Raw genomic sequence first — 25185 nt, 5'->3', positions numbered from 1 at the left:
GATGTTATGAAATGTATTTTTATGAATTATATAATGTGGTACACGGATAATACTCATTCCTTTACTTAATCATTTAAGAATGATATTAGGATAAACAGAGTAACTTGCTTGCTATTACTCACATTTTCTGACACTCCTTTCGTTCTCCCAGCATGGCATCACCCATCTCACCCAAAATTGTAGCTTCCACTTCATAATGAACAACCAAAGCCTTCTCCGTTGGGTGGACATCTATGTTGCCCCCTTTCACTTTTCTAAAGAGAAACAAATTGTTATTGGCAAAAAAAATTCTCAGATTCACGATGGCATGAAAAAAAAGAGTGGAAATTCAAAATACATCAAATATAGTGACCCATAGCCATAATTTTAAAACCAAATGTAACAAAAAACTACCTTCTAGGGTTGTTATTGGCTGTTCTTATGGAAACAGCAAATGTACTGTTCTGCAGTATCTCAGAATCAATGGATGGTTGTCTATTTCATTACAATGGCATGCAAGTTAAAGATGTCAACGTCTGTTTTGTTCCATGAAACAAAATTTCTTGTGCACTCTCCATTTATAAAGACAGTATCTATGTCAGTAAGCAAAACTTAAAGGCTCATCCAGTCAATAAGGTATATCTCCAGGCAATTAGACATCATCTCATGTGTAGCTAACTTTATTTTGTATTTCCACATTGAGATGAAATACAAAATAACACCTGCAAATGACTAATTGGCAACAAACTAACCAAGGAGTTAATAAACTACAAGTCAGAAAAACAAAACAAAGAAATAGATAAAGTAAAGAATCTAGTGTGGCTCGTGCCCAACAGCCTGAACCGTAGTAGACCCAACCGACAATTGGACACTCTAAATTTTAAACTGCTGCAGCAAACAGCTCCAACAAGGATTGTTGGGAACTTGGACAGGCCAAGGCCAAAAATAGTACAGGTGCAACCACACTGTGTGCTGCAACCTCCATGACCAGTTACCTCATTGGCTGAAAGCCAGAGAACCTTCTGGGAGGGTACAAGGAGCAGAATACAAGGAGACACATGGAGGCCACCCCTAGCAACGACTTGGCAGACATGCCACGAGAAAAACAACAGACAAGACCCGGCTGCATTCCTCAGATGGATGGAAGGGCATATGAGAATCACTTTCGCAAATGAGGACTCAGACGACAAAAGCTCAAAGAATCAGACCCATGCTTGGTCAACTTCATCAGCACTGGTAATATTAGAATCTTGGACAAATAGAGTTAAGATAGTTTGGGAAAAGTACCTGTGTATTAGTATTTATAGAACTTGGGTTGAATCGCGAGTCGAGTCTTGTCCTTTTGTTCATCATGTAAATATGTAAATGCTTCACCTGGGTGAAGCATTTGAGATACGTAACTGATCGAAGTGTCTAATTTTTCTCATCAACATCGGAAATGAGGTTGCAGGTTTGAAATCACAGAACTACATGGGCTGGTTTTAATCCAAATTCCCAATATATTGACACTGGTTTGCAGTGGCACAATCATCTGATACCATTAATAATGCTAACCAATACTTCGCAGCTGATCACCGGGCCAAAATAGCAATTGAATTATTTTGGCAGTGAATACAAAGCAAACCTCAACATGAATGTTAAACTACAGCCCCTTTAACAAAGGGTCTTACTCACATATTGCTATTGAAATACTCAGGTATTTGAATGAAGGACTACACTTAAAAAGCAGCTTTAACACCCTCAGGATGTCTGAAAAAACTTTACAGCTTCGCCATTCAGCTTGAATCCATGGCCTCCTTACTCAAAGGCTAATGTTTTAACCACTGAGCCAAAGATGACCTCAAGGTTATGAAGAAATCTGCACCTTTACAGAGTATGCTGTCATGTGTGTTATTTCTCTCCAGATTGGAAAGCAATTTTAATTCACAAAATACATACAAAAGCATCATCTAAATGCTTACATGTGAAATGCATGCTTACTTACAGGGACCATGTGAATATTAATACAATTAGTTAATTGCATCATGAAGAACAATGTCATTATCCTAAAATGGGAATAAATTCCACATGAAGAATATTCCAACTTCCCCACTAAAAAAGTTTCAAAGTAAGTTTTTTTTGCTGTTTTAGGCTTCAATAAAATCCAAAGCTTTATATTCTTTAGTATTTGATGTAAACTTTGTTAACTCTCTGAGAAGTTAAATGTTTTTGAGTTCAGCAGTGTGAGGAATGCTCAGAATGTGAAGCTTTACAGCCAAACACATTCAGGGATTTAAAACATCAAATAAGTTCAAGAAAAAGATGTTCAATATTTGACTTATTTTTGTCTAACAATTTTAAGGAGAATCCTCAAGAATTAAACTTTTGTTTAGTATTCCACTATCTCTGCTTGTCTGGCAACTCAAATTGCTAACAACAGGGATGTAAATTTAATAGGATATTTCAACTGTATCTTCCAAAAACAGGAAGAAAAAGCAATTAAAACTAATCCTTTAACGATCAGATGCTTAAATTATAATTGCGCCCCATCTTTAAATTCTTTACTTATAGTAGAACTTTTACTGTCCCACTGGAACCAGTGCAGCAGTCAAAACAAACACCTTAAACATCCTCATCCCAAAGCTGGCGGATAATTTTAGTAACCACAAGGCAGTCTCAAACCACTCATCCAGATAACAGTTACAGACCATCAAGGGCTTATGAGTACCTGCTTCATTAACAATTGGATAGTATGTTATGTAGATATGCTTTATTATACTCAAATATTGTAATTGGGTTGCTATCAATCCTTTCCTGATATTTATACCCATGCATTTCTGGTATCATCCTTGCAAATCAAATTTTCAGCCTCTCCATTGCCTCTATACCTTTTCACGTGGTGGCCAGAACTGCGCACAGAACTCTAAATGTGATCTAATCAAGCTTTGATTCAGGTTTAGCACAACTTCTCCATTTTTCAATTTTATCCTGCTGGAAATAAGTGCCTTGCTAACCTGTGGTGGAGCCTTTTAGCGGTTAGTGTATTTGTATTCTGAGATCTCTTTGCTCCTCACCAAGAATTGCACCTTCCAAGTGGTAAGTGACCTCCCTAATCTGCTAAAGAAAATGTATTACTTCACATTTATCTGTGCTCACCTTCATTTTCCAATTATTTACCCATTCTGTAAGTTCATCAATGTCCTCCTGAAATGTGTTAGTCCTTTTAGTATTGCCCACTCAACAACAATTTGGTGTTATCTGCAAACTTAGAAACTGTGATTCTGATTTCAAATTATTATAAATTATGAAAAGTAGTGTTTCCAATATTGTTATTTTGAATAACCAGCTTTTACTTCCACTCTCTGCTTTCTGCTTTGAGCCAGCTAGCAACCCATTCAGCCACTTGTGTCCCCGATTCTACATTCACCAACCTTCTTAATCTATTGTGGGACACCTTTTCAAAGACCTTTTTAAAATCCAGATAAATTGCATCTCATGCATTACCAACGTCTATTCTATCACGTCCTTAAAAAATCATTAAAGTTGGTCGAAGAAACTTTTCCCTTTTGAAATCCATGCTATTTATTATTGTTTCCAATTTCTAGATGTTCTTCTACTCCCTCTTAGTAAGAATTCCATTATTTTACTTACTTGACACTAAGCTATCGGGTCTAAAACTCTCTGGACATGTTCTGTCCCTCTTTGTAAACGTAGGAATTACATTAGCAATCTGCTAATGTATCTGACAATAAACCTTTTTATAATGAATTATTAAATACGGGTAACAATAGCTCTGCTATCTCTTCCTGAGATTGTTTTTAAATATTAGTTGCAACCCAAACAGACCAGGGGCTTTCTCCTGAATTTGCTCAGTTTTGACACATCTGCTTTGATGACAAAAGTTCATTTAAAGTAATCATCTCATCGCTCAATATCATGACCACCTGTTCTGTCTGCCTGGTGAAAGGCAAAATGAAATCATTATTTATTATTTCCTTCACCTTTCTGTTGTTACCTATGGTATCATCATGTCTATCCATAATGTTTTGATTCCCATCACAGTCTTCCTTTCTTTTAAATGATAGCCTGTAAAATATTTTACTTTTGTTTTATATTTGTTGATAACTTCAGTTGATAGTTCTTCTGTCTCCCCAATTTTTTTGCCTTCTCTCCTAATCTTGGTATTCTCTCTCAAAGCACTCCTTTGCCATCTACATACTTCGTGTATTACTCTTACTGAGTCGCAGCCGTCTCTATTCACCCATGAAGTTTCACTAATGTTTTGTTTGTTGTTTCCTTTAGCTGAACATATTTTCCTGCACTCTGCTGAAACCTGTTTTAAATATTTTCCATTGTTACATCAATATTTGCCAGCATAGCTGCCTATTTTATTTTCCCAAGTTCTATTCTCAGCTCTTAAAAATCAGGTTTTCTCCAATCTATTGCCATGGTTTTTGACATATTTATATCCTTCTCTATCATAAAATTCTTATATTATGGCCACTACTGCCCATAGTTCCTCTTACCTGCTCCAGTTTATTCCTACTATTTGACCCAATAGCAAATCTTCCCTTTTTGGACTTTTTACATACTAAGAAAGTAGCCCTGCCCATTTCCTTACCCCTTTTACCACCTCTTTTGTTAGGGCAGTTCAAATCCTCATGATTATCACTCCATGCTATTTACTCAATTCTCCATTTTACCTGCATACTTCTTCCTCCGCCTCCCTTCCATTATTAGGTGTACGCAGATGACAGCTCCCTTGTATTGTAAGGGAGCCCTTATTACCTTTTGTATCAATCTATATTGTTACAATTTCAGTAGACAGCAATAGCTTTAAAAAAGAACTCCAAAATCCCAGTTGTTAAAAGAATAAATCCACAAGATTTTTCAAATGGCTGTGTTCCTTAAGAATTTCAGCTCCTCTTCTTCTCTGATGCAGCCTGGTCTTGAGCCAACAGCAGTGCACAACCAACCTGAGTTCCATAGATGCAGTCTTTACCAAAAATGGCAGAGATCTGTTGAAGCTCTTTAACTCTCTCTGGATGACGATTTTTTTCAAGTATCAGAAGCACTTACCCAACTACCCAATTTTTATTTCCAATTCCAATTTTATTTCCCTTAAAAACTGGGAGGGATAGTTTCCTTTCTCAATTTCCCTTGCAACTTACAAGTTGCTCACAAAGAGATTAAGCTCACTGCCAGAGGACCAGAAGAGTGTTTCTCACATCATAACAATGGGGATCACGAGCACATACTCTGTTTCATTCATTGACAAAGGCAGGATGCTTGGACACGGTGGAGTTTTCTGAATTCAAGGGTATTATTTGACTGACAACCTGCTGATCCAATCCTCAACAAATCTGACAGTGGTTTGAGAGGCCAAGTCTGCAATAAGTTTCACACAAATCAGAAATGTCACTTGCTAACTAAGCGAATGTCACTTAGTGACTCTGACTTATAGAGCGATGTCAAGCCGTATCAAGGCATATAGTGTAATAAGAAACTAATAAGTCATACTGTGAACAGCATTTCGTTCAGTCAAGTATTGTAAATAAAGTAAACCAATTTGAGAGTTCACAATTAACTTCGGCTCACTCCACAGCTCATTTGCCTACCTCTGGATGATTAGAGAGAAGCACAAAACACGAGAGATCACTATAGCTCGTAAATAGTGGACCGTTTTACTATTGGGGTTTTGGGGCAGATCATCATTTAACAGGGTAATGGGCAGTTAAGGTAAACTCCTGATCATAGGTAATTCTTAGAAGTTCCAGCAACATTGAAGTTGAAATGATTTCTTGAGACCTAAAGTTAGTAACAATCACCTTAAAATTGAGCTTTTACTGATTAAGCTAAAATCACAACTAGAACAAGTAAGTAAAAAGGAATATTTTAATGGAATGAAAAACCTACGTTGACTTCTGACCACTTTACCTTCTTTTCCAGTTGAAATATCTCATACAGACCAGATTATCAAAGTACAGAACATCACACAGTACACATGCAAAGATCAGTTCCTGCAGACATAAAAAAAAAATCAACCTATATACTTTTTATGCAGGACTTTTGAATGTTAGGAGAAAAAGCACTACACTTCACAACATCCTTGAAACTGCTAAATATGCAGAACCATTAATATTTTTCTATAAAATATTGATATTGCACAAAACACTCCAAAACAAATCAGCTATTCAATCACGTATCAACAGAAAGAAACTACATTTTCAGCAAATCCATCCTTAAATTTATCACTGTCATTCTTTTCATGCATCAGGACATTTGACTATAACATTAAATGAGATTGCTATCAACTTAGATCAAATCAGTTCTTAATAAGAAGTATTTTGCCTTTGAACTAGACTATAACTTATCTGTTTCTTAAGGTTTTCCCAAGGCACGTCCAATTAAACTCACATGGAAAACAATACATATTCAATCTGCAAGAAACTTTTCTTGGAATATATTGAGAGAGTTAAAGAAGGTTCAGATGCAACAAATCAAGAAAAACCTTGAACACATCAGCGTGAACCGAGTGAAATAATCTTCCCAAAACATACATCTCAGCACATTTAACATCACATCTGGTATATACAAAATTGTTAACATTAAGATACTTAAAGCACTTTTGATGCGTTACTGTAAGAGAAACAAATCTACGTCCTGGCACTTCAAGGTTATAGACTCAAATTTACTGTTTGTCTGTGTAGCTAGCCTTGCACTTTTTTTCTCCGTTTTGAAATCAGTCAGAAAATAAGCCACACAACCTAATTTTTTTTACAACATAATTTTGCAAAAACATTATTTAGCTTAAAAATCTAGCAACTCGCTTCAACAGTTTTCATGAGTGATCTTGACCACACAAAAATGAAGATGTTTTATTAAAAGATATTTCAGAACTAACTTATTTTATATCCTGATGGTATAGCAATTATTTTGATCACTAATCCTCAATTTCCAGAATTTCAAACTTAGCTTTAAGAAACAGAATCTAGGTTTTCCCCTCTCTAAAATTTTTTTGGCATTATATTCCAGTAATTTAGTTCGAAGTATAGCTATATAGATACTCGGGGCAACAAAATGAGCAGAGGTGAGCTAGGAAAATGTCACTGGAGCCAAAGTGAAGGAATACAGATGCTCAAATTGGAAACAGCAGGAGAAAAGAATTCAGAAACCAAAGCTGATTAAAAAGACAACTGGGAAAAAGATTTGGCCAGGAGTAACAATGGAAAAAACAAATAAAATACATGAGAATAATCTAGAATGAAAGCAAAGTATCATGAAAATTGACTGGGCCCCTCAGTGACTACTGGAGCCATTTTTGTGGGGGATGGGCAAAGAACAGCCAACACATCTGACATTCTAGGAAAAGAAAACAATAAACTAATTCCACATTCTCAAGGCAGGCACCAATTTAAAACAGTATCACATATCATCTGAAGGTTTAGAGCTTTTCATGTTTTCTTTCTTTTATTGCTAACAAAGATCAAATTTAGATACTATAGCTTTGGTAATTCATGTTTAGGGAGTTAGGATGTAAATTTAAAACAAGCACCTCAGAGGTAGCAATCTCAGGATACCTACCAGTATCATGTGCGAGTAAAAATAACAGCACATACTAAATGAACATGTGGCTGGAGAAATGGTGTAGGAAAGAGCGATTCAGATTCCTGGGACATTGGATCCAGTTCTGAGGAAGATGGGACTGGCACAAGCAGGACAGGTTGGTCTCGGTCTTGCCAGATGCAATGTCCTCAGTAAGGTGTTGGCTAGTGTATTAAACAAAGAAATCAAAGATGCAAGAGATGCGTGCAATAAGGGTACAATTGTAATCATGGGTGATTTTGATTTAGAACACAGAAAAACTACAGCACAAACAGGCCCTTTGACCCACAAGTTGCACCGAACACATCTCTACCTACTAGGTTTACCTATAATCATCAATCCTACTAAGTCCCATGTACTCATCCAGAAGTCTCTTAAAAGACCCTATCGAATCTGCCTCTACCACCATCGCCAGCAGCCGATTCCACACACCCACCACCGTCTGAGTGAAAAACTTACCCCTGACATCACCTCTGTACCTACTCACCAGCACCCTAAACCTGTGTCCTCTTGTGGCAGCCATTTCAGCCCTAGGAAAAAGCCTTTGAGAATCCACCCAATCAATACCTCTCAACATCTTATACACCTCTATCAGGTCACCTCTCATCCTTCGTCTCTTCAAGGAGAAAAGACTGAGCTCTCTCAACCTACCCTCATAAGGCATGCCACCCAATCAGGCAACATCCTTGTAAATCTCCTCTGCACGCTTTCAATGGCTTCCACATCCCTCCTGTAATGAGGGGACCAGAACTGAGCACAGCACTCCAGGTGGGGTCTGACCAGGGTCTTATAAAGCTGCAGCATTATCTCCCGACTCCTAAACTCAATTCCTCGATTGATGAAGGCCTGTACACCATACGCCTTCTTAACCACATCCTTTACCTGCGAAGCCAATTTGAGAGTCCTATGAACCTGGACCCCAAAATCCTTCTGATCTTCCACACTGTTAAGAGTCTTACCCTTAATATTATATTCCTTCATCCCATTTGACTTGCTAAAATGAACCACCACACACTTATCCAGGTTGAAATCCATCTGCCACTTCTCCGCCCAGTCTTGCATCCTATCTATGTCACGCTGCAACTTCTGACATCCCTCCAAACTATCCACAACAACTCCAACCTTTGTGTCATTGGCAAACTTACCAACCCACCCCTCCATTTCCTCATCCAGGTCATTTATAAAAATCACAAACAGCAAGGATTCCAGAACAGATCCCTGGGGCACTCCACTGGTGACTGACCTCCATGTAGAAAAAGACCATCTACAACCATTCTCTGCCTTCTGCGGGCAAGCCAGTTCTGAATCCCCAAAGCAACGTTCCCTTGGATCCCTCACTTTCTCAATAAGCCTTACATGACGGACCTTCTTGAACGCCTTGCTGAAGTCCATATAAACCACATCTACTGCTCTTCCTTCGTCAATGTGTTTAGTCACATCTTCAAAAAGCTCAACCAGGCTCATAAGGCACAATCTGCCTTTGACCAAGCCGTGCTGACTACTTTTGATCATACTATATTTCTCTAAATGTTCATAAATCCTGTCTCTCAGGATCTTCTCCATCAACTTACCAACCACTGAGGTTAGACTCACTGGTCGATAATTTACTGGGCTATCTCTAGTCCCTTCCTTGAATATAGGAACCACATCCGCAATCCTCCGGAACCTCGCCCATCTCCATTGACGACACAAAGATCGTCGCTAGAGGCTCTGCAATCTCTTCCCTCACCTCCCACAGTAACCTGGGGTACATCCCATCCGATCCCAGCAACTTATCTACTTTGATGCAATTCAAAAGCTCCAACACATCCTCTTTCTTAACGTCCATGTACTCAAGCTTTTCAGTACGCCGCAAGCCCGCACTACAACCACCAAGATCCTTTTCCACCATGAATACCAAAGTAAAGTATTCATTGAGCACCTCTGCTATTTCTACCGGTTCTATACAAACATTCCCACCGTCACATTTTATAGGTCCTATTCCTTCACATCTCATCCTTTTGCTCTTCACATACTTGTAGAGCGCCTTAGGGTTTTCCTTAAACTTACCTGCCAAGGCCTTTTCATGACCCCTTCTAGCTCTCCTAATTTCCTTCTGAAGTTCCTTCCTATGAGCCATATACTCCTCTAGATCCCTAACATTACCCAACTCCCTGAACATTTTGTGCGCTTTTCTTTTCTTTTTGACTAGATTTGTTACAACTTTCATGCACCACAGTTCCTGTAACCTACCAAAACTTCCCTGTCTCATCGGAACGTTGTCGTGCAGAACTCCAGATAAACATTCCTTGAAAATCTGCCAATTTACTCCGGTACATTTCCCCGAGAAAACCTCCTTCCAATTTATGCCTCTAATTTCCTGCCTGATGGCTTCATATTTCCTCTTACTCCAGATGAACACTTTCCTAGCTTGCCTGATCCTATCTCTCTCCAATGTTAGTGTAAAGGAGAAAGGGTTATGATCACTATCCCCAAAATGCTCTCCCACTGAGAGATCTGACACCTGTCCAGGTTCATTACCAAATACCAGATTAAGTACAGCCTCTCCTCTTGTAGGCTTATCCACACACTGTGTCAGGAAACCCTCCTGAACACACCTAACAAACTCCTCCTCAACTAACCCCCTTAACCTAGGGATATTCCAATCGATATTTGGGAAATTAAAGTCTCTCGTCACGACAACTCTGTTATTATTACATCTCTCCAGGATTTGTTTCCCTATCTGCTCCTCAACATCCCTGTTACTATTGGGCGGCCTATAGAAAACACCCAGTAAAGTTATTGACCCCTTCCTGTTCCGAACTTCCACCCACAGAGATTGTGGACAATCCCTCCACGGCATCCGCCTTCTTTACAGCCGTGACACTGTCCCTGATCAACAGTGCCGCTCCCACCTCTTTTGCCTCCCTCCCTGTCCCCCCAAAACATATCGATTGGACAAAATAAGCTTGTAATTATATAGTGGAGGAGTCGTTCTTGGAGTGTTTATGTGAATTATTTTCAAGCAATACATTGAGAAACCAACCAGAGAACAGAACATTCTGGACTGGGTATTGTGCAATGAGAAAGGATTAATTAACAATTTTGTTGTGTAGAGACCATGACATGACATAATATGACATTAAATTATTCATTCAAGATGAAATGTTGAAGTAGATGAATCTGAAACTAGAGTCCTGAATCTAAAAAAAAAGGAGCTATGAGAATATGAGGTACAAATTGGCACAGCTATATCTTTGCTTTACTATAACTTTACTAATGAGATTGACAGTGGATAGGCAATGGTTCATATTTAAAGAATGTGTGTATGAATTACAGCAATTATTCATTCCTGTCTGGCACAAAAATAAAAGAGGAAGATGGCTCAACCACGACCTATAAAATAAAGAGATAATATTAAATCTAAAGCGGATATGTATGAAATTGCCAGAAAAAGCAGCATGCCTGAGGATTGAGAATATTTTAGAATTCACAAAGAGGACAAAAGATTTGATCAAGCGGGGGGAAATGGAACACTGAAGAAAATGGACTTCACCAGTCCATCGCGCAAACCAGCCTCCCACCCACTGACTCTGTGTACACTTCCTGCTGCCTCAGCAAAGCAGCCAGCATAATTAAGGACCCCACGCACCCCGGACATTCTTCTTTACACCTTCTTCCGTCGGGAAAAAGATACAAAAGTCTGAGGTCACCTACCACCCAGCTCAAGAACAGCTTCTTCCCTGCTGCTGTCAGACTTCTGAATGGACCCACCTTGCATTAAATTGATCTTTTGTTACACCTAGCTATGACTGCAACACTACATTCTGCACTCTTTCGTTTCCTTCTAGGACATAGGACATAGAAAAACTACAGCACAAACAGGCCCTTTGGCCCACAAGTTGAGCTAACAAGCTGTGGGCGGCACGGTAGCACGGCGGTTAGCACTGCTGCCTCACAGCTCTAGGGTCCTGGGTTCGATTCCTGGCTCAGGTCACTGTCTGTGTGGAGTTTGCACATTCTCCTCATGTCTGCATGAGTTTCCTCCGGTTTCCTCCCACAGTCCAAAGATGTGCAGGTTAGATTGATTGGCCATGGTAAGAAATTCCCCCTTTGTGTCCAGGGAAGCGTAGGTTAGAGGGATTACTGGGTATAATGTATAGGGATATCGGGGTAGGGCCTGGGTGACATTGTGTTCGGTGCAGACTCGATGGGCCGAAGGGCCTCTTTCTGCACTGTAGGGTTCTATGTTCTAATCATATCCCTCCCATTCTCGATGGGACAATGAACAGTATGCTTTGTTTGTATAGCGCAAGAAACAATACTTTTCACTATATGTTAATATACATGACAATAATAAATCAAATCAAAAATCAAAGTGTAAAATTGCAGGGAACATAGAAACTGAACATAAAAGCTTCTATATGTGAAGAGAAAAATATTGGTAAATGCAAATGTAAGTCCCTTACAGGGAAATTATAATGGGGAACAAAAAAAGGTAAAAGAATTGAACACATGCTTAACTTCACCGAGTGATATACCTTATCTTCAGTGATATCAAAATAATAAATAGTTATGGGTCTTTTTCCAAGTGGCAGACAGTGACTAGTGGAGTACCACAGGGATCAGTACTTGGGCTCCAGCTGTTCACTACATAAATAACCTAGATGAGGGTACCAAATGAAATATTCCCAAATTTGCTGATGACAAAATTGGGTGGAATTGAGAGTTGCGAAGAGAATGCAACGAGGTTGATTGAGACAAATTAAGTGACTGTATAGGACTGTCCTACAAGGAGAGATTGGTTCAACTGGGCCTATATTCATAACAGTTTACAAGGATAAGAGGAGATCTGATTGAAATATATAAAATTCCAACAGGGTTTGACAGATTAGATGCAGGAAGGATCTTTTTCATGGTTGGGGAATCTAGCACCAGTGTCTCAGGAGAGAGGACAGGCCATTTAGGACTGAGATGAGGAAAGTTTTCTTCAAAATGATAGTGTACCTGTGGAATTCTCTACCACAGAAGGCTGTGGTGGTTAAATCATTGAATGATTCAAAGAGAGATTTTTTTCAGAATTTAACAGCATCAAGCAGTATGCAGAGAAAGCATACAGATAGAGGATCAGATAGAGGATCAGTTATGATCATATTGAATAGCAAAGCAGACTCAAAGGGCTGAACAAGCTACTCCAAGTTTCTATGTACATAAAGCATCAGCTTGTACTACTAGATGGGCTGATCAGGCATTTTTTATTGCTCTTTCAAAGGACATGAACAGAAAAATAAATTGAAGAGCAAGTTAAAGGAACATTGACAGATCACGTATAGACCGCAACAATATTTTGGTTCAGTTTGAGACTCAAAGCAATAGTGCCTTTACAAAACCAGAAATCTCACCGACTACTTCCCCAACTTACAGAATCAAGTACTATACTGTGTGTATTATTGTGCATTGGTCAATTCCTTCAACGATCAGAATTATTCTTTACACACATCTCATATAGCCTAATCTAATAACCCCTGGCTACCCACATGCTCTTCTCAACACGCAGAGATTAGAAACAAGTCTGTGATCAACGCAATGGGCAATCCCAGTTTTATTATCCATTCCACATGTTATCAACACAATGTTTCTCCATCTATGAGAAATATTAAAGAAAATATGTCAAGGTCAGGACTAGAAAATTTATCCATTTGCTTTCCACTGTTACACTTCCTGCTGTACCCCCTGTATCCCGCATTTAAATTTCTCATTTATTCCCAAAGCAGTCATTCATTTGATTTCCTAGGATTATGTCTCAATGCTTCAAGTTTAAGTAACTGTCTTTGACAAGCTGGAACCTAGCTTAGTTCAAGAGTCTTATTTGCCAAATAACAAATATCTTGAACCTCTGTCCAGCAGGAGTACCTCCAAGGATCAGAGAGATTAGTTTTCTTTGACTTTGTGTAATATATCTCTAATTCACAATATCTGGAACTGCTATCAGTGGCAATGTGACAAGCTAAATTTGTATAATTAAAAACAAAGAACTACATTACAAACCTGGCCAGAAATGTGGAATAATTTTTAGCCTACAGAGTAAACTATATTAAGATCAATTACACTGTCAAAACAAAAACTCACCAAGTAAAAGTGATGGTTCTGTCAGGCAGATGATTTTTATGGGTATTTTCAATTTTAAGTCTGGGTGAAAATTGTCCTATCCAATGCTTGATTCAAACCATTTGGTAACTGTATTCCTAATTTTGCAATCCACTGTTTGTCTTTTCCTTTCCTTTGTGGTGGTGCCCAGTCATATTAGTTTAAAATCCATAATTTCCAAGGAGTGAAGCGTGTGAAAAAAACTTTTGCTGCTAGCTGATGTCTGTTGTTTCTTGTGTCAATTTAAATACTGTGGTTTCAGGAACTTAGCACTTTCCTTGTGTGTTAAGAAATTAAATGGGGCGATGATTATTGATGATATTGATGAATTCTTCAAATTCTGCTTCTGTGCAAGTCCAAATACCTCAGATGCCATCCAAATATCCAAGGTGGCACATAGGTAGCCTGGACACTTTTTATCTACACTCATCCCACTCTGCCATGCATGTGTTTGCATCAGCTGGGTAGAACTTCTTATCCGCATGCTTTGATTGGAAGATAAAATTCATTATTGAATTTAGTCATTTTTGATTAAACTTAAAAGTAGCAACTGGATAATAACTGGTCTGTCAGGCTGAGGAAATGTATTGAGGTATTTCAAATAGCATACTCTTATTGTTTCTATGTAATGTTAACTTTCAATGTTCATTGTAAAACAAAAGTACGACATTGGAGGCTACAGTAAGCGAGTTCACCACCTCCATAATAATGTTGTGTCTTTAATATAACTAGGGTTTTTCTGTGCTCAGGGATTCCAATCTATATCTCATTTAAGTGCAAATGATCATGCAAGGAGATGCACTACCTTGTGTGTGTTGTGGGGTTGGGGGAGGGAGAACTCACCTTAAACAAGGGTAATGAAACTTTAAATTGGCAGAACAAAACCAAAGAATGCTGGAGAGTGCAGTTAATTTTTAAGAAGAGGTTGCAGATATATGATGCATTCTCAATATGTTATCTTATGCCAACTAATGGGAACGTTTGATATAGAAACAGGGTATGGAAGGTCAATTTATAATAGATTAAAAAAACCACCTTATAGATTCCAAGTTAAAAAGTATTTTTTTTTTTACAGTCTTTGGAAATTGTGCTATATTAATCTTACTTAAAGAAGAAAACCATAAAAACATCACAAATAAAGATAAGGTTATTACATTTTTGCATCACCTAATAAAATAATTAGTGACAATAAAAAAGTAGCCCCAGAAAAGCAAATCATAACCCCAGTAATCAAAAAGAGCATACAAACAAGTAGACCCAAGAAAATCACCAGCCCTCAATTAATTATTTAACCCCTTGATGCACTCAATTCTCTGCAGGATTCATCCCACAATGTTTTGCCTTGGTTGAGAGTGCTGCTTTTGAGATAATGCTGAAACCTGAAAAATGTTCTTCTTCAGTATCGCTCCTTCACATTATAATAATGATTTCCATTGCAAGGTGCAGATAAATTGCAGTAAAATAAAACAGGATCACTAAGACATTAGTGATATAGTCTAATACTTAATTTGCTCCATAGCTGTCTGTAATGAAGCTGTCACACTATATTATAAATTCAAAAGGTGTTAAGGATTTTATCACATCAGAACACTGCAAAGTGCTTCACACATAATGAATTACCTTCAAAATTCAGTGATTATGAAGTAGTCAAATTTAAAAAGACTGATGCAGGGGAAGACGGCTTAATGTTTTCTGCCAAACTAAATGAACAGTCTCAACCTGAAAGGAGGTATTTATGCTTAAAATGACCTCTCTCAAGTTGTTTAAGTTTCCTAGCACTCGTCCCACGCAAGAAGTTACTCCAGATGGATACTGCCCTCCTGTGTGGCAAAATCAGTAGAAGATAGAAGCAAGGAACCAAAATGCTGGATTTCCATCTAAAAAAGTATCTAAACTTCAATTTAAAATATTGGAAAATGTTGCATTGACATGAGTGATTATGCACAAGATTCTTTGTGCGCAGTGCAATTAGTTGACTTGGTAAATCAGCAGCATGATTTAATTGTAATATCATAATTCAGTTCTATTGTTGTTTTAAAGCAACAGTAGCATAACTTTGGAGTTGGTGCCGAATCCAACTGCAGACTGAAGCACATTAATGTTAGGAGAGTTAACCTTGTACCAGCTACGAGAGTTAACCTTGTACCAGCTACGAGAGTTAACCTTGTACCAGCTACGAGAGTTAACCTTGTACCAGCTACGAGAGTTAACCTTGTACCAGCTACGAGAGTTAACCTTGTACCAGCTACGAGAGTTAACCTTGTACCAGCTACGAGAGTTAACCTTGTACCAGCTACGAGAGTTAACCTTGTACCAGCTAGGATCTGTATTTCCTAGAAAGTAAATCCAATGTCAAATTACAAAAAAACCTGGGGCTCTCTAGTCAACTTCAAATCATTTAAATGTTTGGACAATGGGGAATACTAACTACATACATAGTAAAGAATCCTCCTTCAAGATGCCCCTTAAAATCTACTTTGACCAAATCTTCAGTCATCTGTCCTGATGTCTCACCCGTTGGCTGTCAACTTTTGCCAGCTTTACGTCACCATCACCCACCACTGTCCCTAAATTTTCAGGGGAGTATTCCAACATCCAGTACTGGATGAGCAAAAATTTGGCAAGAATCATTATATTTGATCCTTATCACAAATTCTGCACCTTTACTCAGAGGGTAATAAGGGCGTGGAATGCCCTGCCTGCAGCAGTAGTGGACCCGCCAACTTTAAGGGCATTCAAATGGTCATTGGATAGATATATGGATAATATTGGAACATTTAAACATGGGCCTCTACTGCGCAGCAATGTTCTATGTTCACAGCTGTAGTCCTTGTGCAGTTCTGATCAAGTCATTATCGGAAGGATGTGATTGCAGTGGAGGGGATGCAGAGGAGATTCAATAGGATACTGCCAGGGATGGTACATTTAAGTTATGAAGAGAGGTTGAACAGGCTTGGGTTGTTTTCGCTGGAGCAGAGAAGACTAGTGGACAAGGAGCAGCTATTCCCCTAGTTGAAGAGTCAGTTACAAGGGAACATAGGTTCAAGGTCAGGGTAAGGAAGTTGCGGGGGTGGGGGGGGGGGGGTGGGGGGGGGGGGGGGTGGGGGCGGGGAATGTGAGGAAAAATGTTTTTACCCAACGAATGGTGACAGTCTGGAATGCGCTGCCTAGGAGGGTAGGAGAGACAAGTTGCCTGACATCATTTAAAAAGTACCTGGATGAGCACTTGGCACGTCGTAACAATCAAGGCTATGGGCCAAGTTCTGGTAAATGGGTCAGGTGGGTGTTCAGACGTTTCTAATGTGTTGGTGCAAACTCAATGGGCCAAAGGGCCTCTTCTGCACTCTGATTCTAGACTGTTCACAATCTGGTGTCACATTAGGCCTCGAGATAAGCTTTTAACCAAGTATCTGCACCATCAAGATCATCTATTTCCACCTCTGTAAAATCCCTCATCTCTACCTAACCTCAGCTCTTCTGCTGCTAAGACCGTCATCCATGCATTTGCTACCTTCAGACTTTGAAAATTCTGGTTCCTGGCCAGCCTCCTACATTATACCCTCAAACTTAAAGTCATTCAAAATATGGCTGCCCATGTCCTTACCTGCCTCAATTCACAATCACCTCATGCTTGCTGACCTACAATGGTTCTCAGTTAAGCAGTACCTTGATTATTAAATTATCTCCCTTGTTTTCGTGGCCTGGCTCCTCCCAATCCCCACAATCTCCTCCAGGTCTACAACCTTCCAAGATATCTGTACCCGTATTCGGTCCTTGAGAATCCCCATGGTGGTTGTACTTTCAGATGCTTTGGATCTGTGTTCTGGTATTCCCTCCTAAAGCTTTCCTCCTTTAGGAGGCTCTTTAAACCTTCCTCTATGTTTTTTTTGTCAATTGCCTTCAGCTGTGGCCCTGTCACGTTTTGTTTTATAATGTCTGTGGAGAATCTTGGGAAATTTTATGTTAAAGACACGACATACATAAATGAAAATTGTTGATTACCATTCAGATCGTGAAAATTGCTACTTTTAGACATCCAATGTTAGCAGAACAGTCTCGAGGGCAACAGAATTTGTCAGCCAGAAATTGCAAAAGGGGTTCTGTCCAGTTGAAATCCAGTTTACAGCATCCATGCTGGTTAGTGACTGCAATCGAAATGTGTCTGCTTTCTCCCAGTTTCCTCTTAACACTGAATATGTTTTCATTAGCTCTTTTTTTGAACTAATGTGGCTTAGTTATCAACTTCAACATCTATTTATATGGTTATGTCATAAGAAAGCCAGTCGCATTACACTACACACACTTGTTTACCCTGGAATTGTATGGTGCCTATATTTCTCTAAAATAGACTCCTAACCTATTCTTCATTCAGAATTGAAGGCAAATCAGTGACCTGATTAGAAACATAGAAACCTGGGGAAACAAGCTCAGCCAAAGGAGACAAAGTGGTGATAATGGACAGGGACTGACTTGTGGTGTCCAACAAGAATGTGTGTTTGGGTATAAACTATATATTGTATTCAATAACAGCTTAGTGTAGAAAACCACATATCTAAATTTGCTGACAAAGATGGGCACTATTATGAGTAATACAGTTGGAATTATAAAATCAAGAGATATTGACAAAGTAAGTGAATAGGCAAAATGGATTTCATTGCAGGCAAATGAGGCCTTCCACTTTGGACCCAGGAAGGATAGAACAAAGGTGTTGCCTAAATGATGTAAAGCTAGAAACCATTGAAGTCCTGGTACATAAACCATTAAAATGTCATGAATGGGCACAGAAAGTAATCAAAACAGTTATTGGAACGCAGGCCTTTATGTCTAAAGGACTAGTAATCAAAGGGGTAACAATTGTTACAGCTACACAAAACCCTGCTTGGACTAAATGCAGCTCTGAGCACCCCAAGGACATACTGGTCTTGTGAATGGGTGTAGCATGGTATTTGGACACCAAGCAATAAGGAGAGATTACACAAACTCGAAATGTAAATTCAGAGTGTCAATTTAGAGGGTGATGTGATTAGAGCTACCAAGATATTAAGGAAAATAGAGAGGATAGATTGAGAGAAGCTATTTCTGCTAATTAGAAAGTCTACAATTTGAGGCAGGGACAAAAAAAAACCTTCCAGGAGTCAAATTAGAAAATATTTCTACATGCAAAGAATGGTGGAAGTTTGGAACTCTCTTCCCCAAGTGGCAGTTGATGCTAAATCAACTATTAGCCTCAAGACTGGAAGTGAGATTTTTATTAGCCAAAGGTATTAAGGAATGTAGGGTAAAGGTGGGTAAACAGAGTTCAGTCATTGATCAACCATGATATTGTGGAATGGCAAAACAAGCTTGAGGACTAAATTACCTACCCCTGTTCCTATGATATTCAACATTGGAATATTTGCTCTTTTGCCTGCCAAGATAAATCAATTGTTTACAACTGTAGATTTGAATTGTATGTATTGTGTGTTAACATCTTTGTTGTTTACTCATTTGTAATCAAACCATTGTTCAGGTCTGGAGTGCAGTAGATTAAATTTGAAGAATAAAAAATATAAACAGGTAAAATGCATTTTATTCCAATCAAGCACATATGGAATGCTTTACCGAAAGAACTCCGCAATCAGGATTGGTTCATATGTGGTCTCCCATTTTTTCCCAGGAATCACAATAAATAAGGTCAAACTTCATGCAAGTTTCCAAAACGTCAAGTATTTTGCCAGCACAGAATGCCTGCCACTAACAAATTTGCCTGATACATGATAAACAGCTTAATAACAACCACTATAGGTTGCAAGCTATATGTATGAATAGCACGCAAAACAATACTTTTCACTGTATCTTGGTACATGTGACAATAATAAATTAAATCCAGTGAGCAATCCCAACCATCAGTCAGAGGTATTCAGGATACAACTGACCTCGCCTATTGAGGTAGAGAAATAAGTCAGTCGGTGATCCTTATTAGCAGCCCAATTGCAATTGCGTACATCAGCTAGACGAGAATTAACTTTGCTGCGAATGATTCTCCCCGTCCCCCCGAAAGGGTCCAGCAATAATCACCCTCCAGGCTGACTCATGCCACTAAGACAATGCATCCGGGAGCCACCTTGCACCAGTTAAGTGTATCCCATGTCAGCATCTTCAGGGCAGCGGGGACCTTGCCATTTGCATCCTCTGTGCGGTTAAACAACATGTCTGCCCAGCCTACACCCTGGATCCCTGGACAGTAACTGTAAAGTGGGCATTTATGCAGAATAGGAAACTGCCATGGTCACAGAGTGCAGTAACAGCGGCAGGTTTCCTGGGCCCAGCCCAATCGGTCAACAAAACAACAGGCACCTCACTACCGCCGCACCAACCTCTTCAGATAGCGAGCATCCTCCGGCTGCATCTTGTCCGGCCACTCCCGCTCCGTCTACAAACACCTTCTTTGTTTGCTGACTCTCCTCAGCACCGGGGCCGCCCTCACAACATCTCCCCGGGTTACCAGGGACAAGTGCAGCCGTCCCACAATCCGCAGCGGCATTGGGGGAGGAGCTTGCAGTGGAAACTCCGCCTGCAATGGAAACTCCACCTGCAGCTCCCCCGCCAGGCCAAGAACATTCAGTCCAGGTCAATGCGGCATTGCAACAACCAACAGCAGTTTGCATTTAGAGCCTCCAACATGACAAAACGTGTAGGACACTTCACAGAAGTATAATTAGGGAAACAACAGATGTCCAGCCAGATTAAATTTTTTTTTTGTTTATTTATTTGTGTTACAAGTAGGCTTACATTAACACTGCAATGAAGTTACTGTGAAAATCCCCTAGTTGCCACACTCTGGCGCCTGTTCGGATACACTGAGGGAGAATTTAGCACCTAACCAGCACATCTTTTGGACCGTGGGAGGAAACCAGAGCACCCGGAGGAAATCCATGCAAACACAGGGAAAACGTGTAGTCTCCATACAGACAGTAGTCCAAACTGTGAATCAAACCAGGGTCCCCTGCACAGTGCTAATCACTGTACCACCTTGCCATCCTCACCATCATGCTGCCTGAGTCACCCATGGTGACTAAAATCAATACCAATGTCCAGTCCTGCCTCAGTGATCTGCCTCCATGTATTTTATCACCTTCAGACGCTACTATAAATTTAAGAGCATTCTAAAACTTTGCTGCCTACATCATATCCTGCACCAGGTAACCACTCACCCATGACCCCTGAGATCACTAATCTGCATGAGCTTCTGGTTGCCCCATACCACAAATTTTAAATTCTTATCCTCATGTTCCAATCCCTCCAGGGCCTAACATACTCTCATTTCTGTAATATACCCCAATCCAACAGTCATCCAGGATTCTATTTTCCTCCAATTGTGACCTTTTGCACATTCCCCACTCTTTTTCCCATCTTGAAAACTGATGGGCCTAAGCTCTGGAAGTGAGGCTGTAAACCTCTCCTCCATTCCATCTCTCTTGCTTCCTTTAAGACCCTCATTAAAAATGTATCTTTTTGATCACATTTTCAGTCATACCTCAACCCTGGTTCAATGAACAGTTCAGGAACATCACTAGGCATACCTAAAACGAAGTGTCAACCTGGTGAAGCTACCCACAGGACTAATTGCATGCCAAACAGCAAGTGATAGACAGAATTAAGCAAATGCACAACCAGCAAATCAGATATAACAGTTGTGTATGGCGGTGGACAATTACATCACTGGAGGAGGTGGCCTATAGCCTCATGTTCAATGACGGAAGAGGCCAGCACATCCGTGCATAAGATATGGCTCGAGTATTTGCAATAATCTTGACTTCAGCCAAAAGTGCAGAATGGATGAGTACCTCCAGAGGTCCCCCAGATATCTGTCTTTAGCCAATTCGATCCATACCACATGATATCAAGAAATGGCTAATTGCAATTGATACTGTTTAGGCTATGAGCCCTGAGAAAATTCCAGCAATAGTACTGATGACTTGTGCTCCAGAACATGTTGTGCCCCTAACCAAGCTGTTTCGGTAAAGGCACAAACACTGGCATGTACCCAGCAATGTGCAAAATTGTCCAAGTATACAAGAAATAGAACATATCCAACTCAGCCAATTACCACCCCATCTGTCTACATTGACCATCAATAAAGTGATAAACAAGGTCATCAACAGCTCTATTAAGTGACACTTGCTTAGCAATAACCTGCTCACTGACTGTTCACAGTTTGGGCTCTGCCAGGGTCATTCAACCCCTGACCTCATTACAATCTTGATCCAAATATGAACAAAAGAGCTAACTTCAAAGCTGAGGTGAGAGTCCTTAACATCAAGGCAGCATTTGACCAAGGGTGGCGTCAATGAGCTCTAGCGAAACTGGAGTCACTGGGAATCAACTGGCAAATCCTCCATGGGTTGGAGTCAAACCTGACACGAAAGAGGATGACACAAAGATAGGTGGAGTTATGGATAATGTAGAAAGTTGTCAAAGGGTCCAGTGGGATATAGACCAGTTGCAGATATGGATGGGGAAATGGCAGATGGAGTTTAATCTGAACAAATGTGAGGTACTGAACTTTGGGAGATCAAATGTCAAGAGTAAGTATACAGTTAATGGCGGGCCCCTGAACAGCATTGATACACAGAGGGATCTTGGCGTTAAGATCCATAGCTCCCCGAAAGTGGCCACATAAGTAGATAGGGTGATAAAAATGGGCATGCAGCAGGTTTGCCTTTATTGGTCAGGGCATTTAGTAAAAGAGTCAAGATGTCATGTTGCAGCATTATAAAATTTTGATTAGGCCATGCTTAGAGTGTTGCATTCAGTTCTGGTCACCACATTACCGGAAGAATGTGGAGGCTTTGGAGAGGGTACAGAAAAGATTTGCCAGGATGCTGCCTGGATTAGAGAGTATAAGCTTAAGGAAAGGCTGGACCAGCTAGGGTTGTTTTCTCTGGAGCAACAGAGGCTGAGGGGAGACCTGATAGAGTCTATAAAATTATGAGAGGCATAAATAGGATTGACAGCTAAAACCTTTTTCTCAGATTTGCAATGTCTACTGCACCTAAGATGAGAGGGGGAAAGTTCAAAGGGGATGTGAGGGACAAGTTTTTTTTACAGAGTGGTAGGTGTCTGGAACGTGCTGCAGATACGGTAAGGGGCTTTTAGATAAGCACATGAATATGCAAAGAATAAAGGGATGTGAACCAAGGACAGGCATAAAGGATTAGTTTTCAGCAGAACATTATGGGCTGAAGGGCCTGATCCTGTGCTGTATTGTTCTATGTTCTAAGATGTTTATGGTGGTTGGAGGTCAATCATCTCAGTTCCAATACATCACTGCAAGAATTCCTCAAGGTAGTATCCTAGCCGCAACCATTTTCCATTGTTACATCAATGAACTCCCTTCTATCATAAGATCAGAAGTGAGGATGTTCGTAGATAACGGCACAATTTTCAGCTCTATTCATGACTCGTCAGGTACTGAAAGCTTCAGTATCTGAGGAGTCCATACCCAAATGCAGCATGATCAATATCCAGGCCTGGGCTGACAAGTAACATTTGTGTCACACAAGTGACATACAATGGCCATCTCCAACAAGAGAGAATCTAATCATTGCCCCTTAACATTCAATGCCATCACCATCACCGAATCCCCCAATATCAACATTCTGGGTGTTACCATTGACCAGAAACTGAACTGGACTAGCCATATAAATAGAATGGCTGCAAGAGCAGATCAGAGATTTGGAATTCTGCAGTGAGTCACGCATCTCAGGTCCACCACCCCCATCCCCTGAAAAGCCTGTCCATCATCTACAAGCACAAAAGAGGAGTGAAATGGAATACTCTCCACTTGCCTGGAATAATGCAGCTCCAACAACACTGAAGAAGCTCAATACCATCCAGGACACAAGAGCCCACTTGATCTATACCCCTTCCGTGAATATTCACTCCTCCATTACCAACAAACAGTGACAACAGTGTGTGTCATCTATAAGATATGCTGCAGGAATGCACCAAGGCTCCCTCAGCAGCACCTTCCAAACCTATGGTCACTACCATCTAGAAGGACAAAGGAAGAAGGTAACTGGGAACACCAGTTCCCAGCTAGAGATTCCCCTCCAAGTTATGCACCATCCTGACTTGGAAATATATCACTATTCTTTCACTGTCGCTGGGTCAAAATCTTGAGACCCCTCTCTAACAGCACTGTGGATGTGTGTACACCTCAAGGACTATAGAAATTCAAGAAGGTAACTCACCACCGCCTTCTCAAAGGCAACTGGAGTAGGGCAATAAATGCTGACCTAGCTAGTGATGCCCACATCCAGTACATCAAAAATTTAAAAGTCTCCTTCTTTGGCTCAGTTACAGTATATTTGCCTGATTAAATTTTTGGCGAGTACCTAGGAACATTTTAGCACAGTCAGATACATTGTAGTTTCATAGAATCATAGTATCCCTACAGTGCAGAAGGAGGCTACTTGGCCCATCAAGTCTGCACCGACCATAATCCCACCCAGGCCCTGTTCCTCTAACACCACATTTTACCTTTGTTAAGCCCCCTGACACTAGGGTCAATTTAGCAAGGCCAATCAATCTAACCTGCACATCTTTGGAGTGTGGGAGGAATCCAGAGCACCTGGAGGAAACCAATGGAAGCACAGGGAGAATGTACAAATTCCCCACAGACAGTCACCCGAGGCTGGAATTGAACCTGGGTCCCTGGCGCTGTGAGGCAGCAGTACTAACCATTGTGCCACCATGCTGCCCCCAAGACCCATCCCAGGACTTCAGCACAAAAATCAAGGCTGATATTCCAATGCAGTACTGGGAGAGGTCTGCACTGTCAGAGGTGTTGTCTTTCAGGTGAGACATTGAACCAAGCCCCTGGCTGCCCAACTGGGATGTAAAAGGTCCCACAGCATTACTTAAAAGAGCAAGGGGATTAACCCCAGTGCCCTGGCCACTATTTATCCCAAAATCAATATTACCAAAACAGATCATTTAACCTTTAGCAATTTGCTGCTTGTGACAGCTGTGCACAGATTGCCTGCTGTATTTCCAATAATACAACAGTCACTGCACTTCAAAGGTATTTCATCGATATAAAATGCTCTGGGATATCTCTGGTTATGAAACCTGTTATATAAAGGCAAACTGATCCTTTTGTAAATGCAAATCAGTAATAATGTGGTGTAATCATCACATTTTAGCAGCCATTTCTGTAGTTTCCAAATTGCTCCATCCAAGTCCATTGTTCATTGTAAGGCCAGTTTGCAGTGCTACAGTTCAAAGTCCAATATTAAGGTTTTCTCTTGTTACAATCAAGTTAGCAGGAATCAAATGACACCCATCTTTTCCCACTCTTCATTTGACTGTAAGATATTTTTTGTGAGATGAACATATTGACAATTCTTTTATTCTTTCATGTGATGTGGCATCACTGGCTAGGCCAACATTTACATTGCCCATCAATGAGTGTTTAACTGTTCAAATGCTGTGATTATAAAAGAACCAATC

The 25185-nt window shown here is 40.1% G+C and overlaps 1 protein-coding gene across 1 annotated transcript in view; it reads right to left on the bottom strand.

Annotated features, from left to right (window-relative positions):
• The window catches only part of kifap3a (kinesin-associated protein 3a), a 224633-nt gene extending 204433 nt beyond the window's left edge, over window positions 1–20200 (bottom strand). Inside the window, exons 1-2 of the mRNA XM_080195689.1 lie at window positions 20046–20200; window positions 123–254 (exon numbers count right to left, since the gene is read on the bottom strand). Of these exons, the coding sequence (XP_080051815.1) occupies window positions 123–254; window positions 20046–20077 (164 nt within the window). The 5' untranslated portion in view covers window positions 20078–20200. The remainder of the gene's footprint in view (window positions 1–122; window positions 255–20045) is intronic.
• Window positions 20201–25185: the final 4985 nt, after the last annotated feature.

This window comes from Carcharhinus amblyrhynchos, chromosome 9, assembly GCF_965287045.1.
Source record: "Carcharhinus amblyrhynchos chromosome 9, sCarAmb.v2.hapA, whole genome shotgun sequence".
Classification (NCBI taxonomy): domain Eukaryota; kingdom Metazoa; phylum Chordata; class Chondrichthyes; order Carcharhiniformes; family Carcharhinidae; genus Carcharhinus; species Carcharhinus amblyrhynchos.
Note: the sequence above shows the minus strand (reverse complement) of the source record. Positions and strands in the feature narration are given on the sequence as shown.